The 5,829-nt window shown below is 38.9% G+C and overlaps 1 protein-coding gene across 1 annotated transcript; it reads right to left on the minus strand.

Moving 5' to 3' along the window:
- Positions 1–2,385: 2,385 nt before the first annotated feature.
- On the minus strand, positions 2,386–5,699 carry LOC101855579 (the record flags this gene model as incomplete). The annotated part of the gene is given in 2 exon segments (XM_005102869.2): positions 2,386–3,703; positions 5,675–5,699. A coding segment is annotated over 1 exon segment (1,278 nt).
- Positions 5,700–5,829: the final 130 nt, after the last annotated feature.

Below are 5,829 nucleotides of genomic sequence, written 5' to 3' on the forward strand. Positions count from 1 at the left end.
TGCTCTTTATCCTTTTATAATTAATATGTCGGTTGTCACAGACTTAGTATTGGGCATAATCTACTGGGGTTTTTTAGATGTGTGTGTGTGTGTGTGTGTGTGTGTGTGTGTGTGTGTGTGTGTGTGTGTGTGTGTGTGTGTGTGTGTGTGTGTGTGTGTGTGTGTGAGAGAGAGAGAGAGAGAGAGAGAGAGAGAGAGAGAGAGAGAGAGAGAGAGAGGAAAGAGAGAGTGTGTTCTTTAACCCTGGATAAGTTTTATAAGTGTCGATACAGACCCAGTGATTGGCATAATCTACTACTTTTGTGTGCAGGTCCATAGGCAGAGCCCCCCCCCCCCTTTTTCCACTTACATGGCTAGTCCTTTTTTCGGGATTTGTTAGAGAATAAAAGAGACGGCCTCGGTCAGCTTCTTTTGGGAAATAGTTCAGTAGTTTTAAGGCAACGTTTTTTTGAGGTTTGTAAACTACATAATCCAACCATGGTGATTAATGAATAGAGGACAGCAGATTTAAACGCAAGCGGTCTCAATGACGGAAGATATGAAACAAATGTTACTCATTGTATATCACAATGAGTCAATCAAAATAAACCCACTGTCCTCCACTAACCACTGAACTGAAAACAAATCAGTCTATCAGCGCATGCAGTCAGTCGAAAAAAAAGAAAATAGATTAAAACAAACAAAAAAACTAACACTTAACTACCGTAGATTCTACTTGGTCTTACAAAAACGCCCTGTGCAGACTGTAATTAAATACTATGATGTGAAAACACATCTTTACATTTGCCCCATATGCATTAAAATCGAGATTTGTAGGGGGAATTTTTGGAATTCAGAGGCATATGCAAAAAAATAAAGACAATTCACTCCTTAGTTTCTGTGTTATGAGGTCGACAAGTTGTCCATTTGGTGTTGTCCAGACTATAGATGTAACAACAAACAAATATTTAACTTTTAGTACGTTTTTAAATCGGTCGTCACATAATTAGTTTGGTCATAATCTATTTTTGTATGTTGTGTGTACGTGTGTAAATCAAATTCAATTTGTTGGAGAAAAAAAACTAAAGGAAAATCATTTAGATCTAGATCTAGATACGATTGTTGCAATTATGAAACTTTTTTTTTTCTGGAGAAATTTTGCTTTTTATTCCTGTTCCTTAATCTGTGATATCGGTTTTGCATACTCAAGAAGTACTTTGTTGAAATTCAAATTCTAAATGTTGAAGCAAAGCAAGAAAAGATGCATCATTTAGACACATGTTTGCTAAAGAAGAATTAAACTGTTGGTTCTTTTTTCCTCTCCTGAGAAATTATGTTGCTCTCTGGGCTTAGAACATTTGAACAGCTGTCCGACAAATAGTATTTTCCTCAAATAAATCAAAACAAGTCTGACGTATCCCGTTTCCAGTTTTCTTGTTTGTTTTTCTGTTGTTTTTTTTATTTTCTTCTTGTTTGTTTGTTCTTGGTGTCGTCTGTATGCGACAGCGAAACACTTTATCCCTACACTACAGGCACCGATGTCTCGTTTTTGTACCGAAAGCAGAAGAGATATTTCTTTAACCTAGGGAGGGGGAATGGGGTATAATAATTATCTTCTTTCTTTGATTAATTCAAAACGTTGAAATCGAAGAAACAGGCAGTTTCCAGCTCAATGAGCAATTTTTTACAATTTTCTTTTTCCTTTTTTTTTCCCCTTCAACACCTTATATGTCCACGTAAAGCACTTTTCTGTATGGATTTTTTTTAAAATTGAAAACGGTTGATTGAAGGCACAAAAAAAGTCAATCTTCAGTTTCCAAGGACTCTCAAGCTATGGAAGTCATCAAACTTTGTTAGCCATATTCTTGCTAATTTCATCTCTTAACAAGGCTAACCCCGTCTCCTTGCCTTCAACCGCGATTATATTCAAGACAGCAGGGATTTCTAATTACAAAATCAAAACAAACGAACAACGAACAACCTTTATGTTGACATAATTAACTCCACGTACCCAAAACTTGACGAACACCTGATTTCATCGTGACACAAATCATCACAAACAAACAATGGATTTTAAAATAAAACAAACAAAAACTGGGATAAGACTGCAAATCATTGAATACTAATGAAGTTTATTTCAACAAAAATCTGCTTTTTTTTCTTTAGGTTTTCGTGATGGCGCTTGGTCCTTTTTGGGATCAGAAATTAAAACAAGTTGCAAAATGTGTTTTAGACATGGCGTTGATTTTCCATTTTGGAATCAATATTGTTATGTCAGTCTTTTACCCTCTGTATGTTGGTTTGGGCTTAAGGAAAATAGGAAAAAAGTTTAAAAGCTAAGAGTATGATTCGTGTTGGTTTACAAAGCTGTATCTATTCCGTCTGACGTTTTTGGTCGAGCTGCCATTAGATGGTACCGCAACCTTCGCTGAAGCTGACTTCGCGAATCTTGCCCTCGAGCCCTTCTCCGAACGTCAAGCCACACCTGCTGACCGCAAGCCTAGGTCCAAGTTCGACTGTGGACCTCTCATCGGCAATTTTGTTTGTCAGGTTATACTCTTTGAACGGACCAAGATCAAAGACTAGGGCTCGGGCTTGTCCATTACTAAATAAGAAAACGAACTTCTGGTAAGAAGTGATTGGTGCGCTGACTGTAAAGATGAGTGTATCAAAAACTCCCTCGGAGTCCTCCACATGGACGTCGTATCGCCAGCTGTTGACAGCCACGTAGGTGACAGTAACTCTCAGCTTGGCTGGGCTGCAACCTGGGTTGTTAGAGTTGTCGAAAGCGTTGGAGACCAGGTCGAATGACTGGCCGGGTGCGATGCTCTCAGTTATGAAGCTTAGAGTAAATTGGAGTGGAGCAAGCAGTTGGTTGGCCGCGAAGAAATAAGAGTAGATGTAGGGGGCGCTACCATCAGAGCTAATGGATGCGGAAAGAGATGCCTCGCCATTTGAAACGGTTACTCCATTGGTTTTCAAGCCAAAACCGAGATTTGCGTTCATCTTCTCGGAATATGCGCTTAAAGGGAGTTGGTCAAAGACAATGCTATATGATGGCCGACAAAGTGGGTCCAGTCTCTTGTTAGGATGTACTCCCAGTGACAGTCCAACTATAGGGCTCAAGTTAGAGCAACTGCAAGTGGAAGAGTTAAACGCAGTACCTAGCGCGCATGGTCTTCGAAGTCCTGTCACAAGCTCATAATACACTCTCGGGTCACCCTCAGGGTCAGCGGTCAGATTACAGGTTTTTGGGACCTTAAGGAATCCACATTGTTCTTTATCCTGACAACCAGAGAATTGGGAACATTGCCCGTTAAATTTATCGAATGTTTGTCCAGTAGGGCAGTTGCGTTGCTCTAGAAGACCGTTATTACACTGCCAATATGAGTCGCAGCACACGTCCGGGTATCTGGCTTGACTGCCACGATTACATTTCCAGGTAGAGCACCTAGCCTGGAAGGGAAACACACAGACGTTCAAGAAAGAACTCCAGAGAGTATTATTCTGGCATGCCAGCTCAACACGATTCCCTTGTTGATCGCATTGGTAAAACAGTTGACAGTATTCTTCGTGGGGAATCAAACCGCCATTGCATTTCGGTTTTGGAATGCCAGGGGGAAGCTGTGCCTCAGACGCTGCCAAGCAAATCAAGAAAGCAAAGGCCGCTTTTCCGAACAACATGACTTCGGTGTTGTCTTTAGTAGGGGGATGTCTTGGGATACTGTTCAAAAGAAATGAGACACGTTAAGAAACGTAAGTTTGAATTCAAGTTTCGTCTGGTGTGAAAAAAAAATTCTGATTCAGTAAAAGCTTATAAAAATAACAGTTGAGCATGAAAGGAGTACCAGCTACTGTGATGTCATGTGAGGCTTAGCTTCTTTATTGATATCGTGAGTTCGATTCCCGAGTGGAGAATGTTTTTTTATCGAGTATCTCCGTCTTTCCGTTGGGATATTTTATCCTGCTCAGCTCATACTGGCAATATAGAAGCAGCCAATATCTTATACAATTCAAATTGTGTCGATAGGGGCGTAAAGCAATAGCTTTTTTAGCTATTAATATTTTTGTTCTATTTGTTTTAAGAAGAGTCATCCTTTGAAAACCACATTTTTCATGTATAGACCAACATAAATGAATGTAGCTTAATAAGACTCAACGCTTAAATCTGCCAAATAATTCGGGGTTTTGTTTGAGACATATTACTGGTTGTTATGGTGATGGCAGCTTTATGGAAAATAAACACACGTCTTAAATTCCTAAAATCTCAAACAGTAATAAAGATCTTTTAATGCAATAGTATTATCCTTGTGATGCAACGCGACGGCATTAAGGTGGGTGATTGGAGGCTGCCACTATTACGTCCTACTTCTTTTCTTTCACGTTGTGTCTATCTGTCTTACTTTGTCCTCCTCACAAATAAATGCCTATTACTGTAGTGATGTGCTTCTCTTTACTCAAACAAACAAACTAGATAGGCGGTTTCGGGGTATTTTGATTTTTTATAAAGATAAAAGTATAACTTCGTTTTTATATCAATTTTTAAATTTTGGGGGGGTGTTTATCTGAAGTCTCAAAGGACAGGCAGAACATGGCATACTAAAAATAGATAATAAACACTTTCGTGGTTTTCATTTGTGTATGAAGGCTCAAAATGTTCAGCAACATGACCTGTGGCGCCTTGTCGATCAAATATGATACCGCTAAGTCCTTAAAGGTTAAAAGAGAACCACACCGATACAGTCCTGGTCACTAAGTGTTTGATGAAAGCAATACACAAGGTCGTTGTGTGAGATTTATACAAATGGATACAAGTCTTTGTGCAAAAGCTGGAGAGTCTACATTCGATAGTTGAAAAAACATTTGGCAGTACGTTGCTCCACGAATAGCAAATGTATTGAACAACCCCGTCGTAATCAAAGTTTGTAAATTTAAAAAAAAATCAAACTCAGATACATGTAGGACTTTTTTTCTCGAGTATTTCTTTCAGAGCAGAATAGTCATTTCAGAAAGAAACACGAATCACCACGTACTGCTTTACAGACAGAAGCAGCAAGCGCAACAACCCGTAACTCGAAACATCAGCAAAACGCAGAAAGAACCATTTTAACAGCTCAATATTTTGTGTATACATCTGCTAGTTTCATTCTAGAAAATTCCTTAATAAATACTAGTGATGAATCGAAATTGGTGTTTTGAACAGATTTTAACTGGTTGACATCCAGCTTGCCGGGACAATAATGTAACTTTTAAAAGCAAGTCTGCCCTTTGTTTTAATTGTGACGCCATATTTATTGAACACACGTTTTGAAAACCTTTGGTGCAAAAGAAGTTCTCCACTTTAAAATTATTTTTTTTTGTAACAAGTTTACCACTGAAGAGTGTCATTGGTGAGCAGTGACGTAGGCCATACTGTGGGCACATTTGTGTGAGAAGAGGGAAAGCTGTAAATACTCTCGTTTGACGTGTGACTGAGATTTGTAGTATTTTATATAAATCAATTTATGAAGAAAAAGTTAATTGTTTATCTAGCCTCAATTGTCATGTAAAATACTACTGAGTTAAGACAAATTGATACAAATTGTTTTATAAAATATGGGAGACATTGATTCACTCGTTCAAGAGATATTTTAGGATAAGTTTGCACCACACATTTTGACCATATTATACAAAACTACCACAAAGATATATTCACCTGGTAGAAAGCTGATGACACGACGCCGAAGAAAGTGAGCCACTTGGTGTGGTCCTGGGATGGCTGTGTCGATGCAGGGCAGGCTACCAAGACCATCCTTTTTATACCTTGGAGTCCCACTCTTGAGACCATTGCGACCTTGACTGCGTCCACGG

The sequence above is a fragment of the Aplysia californica genome, unplaced genomic scaffold (genome assembly GCF_000002075.1).
Source record: "Aplysia californica isolate F4 #8 unplaced genomic scaffold, AplCal3.0 scaffold00345, whole genome shotgun sequence".
Classification (NCBI taxonomy): domain Eukaryota; kingdom Metazoa; phylum Mollusca; class Gastropoda; order Aplysiida; family Aplysiidae; genus Aplysia; species Aplysia californica.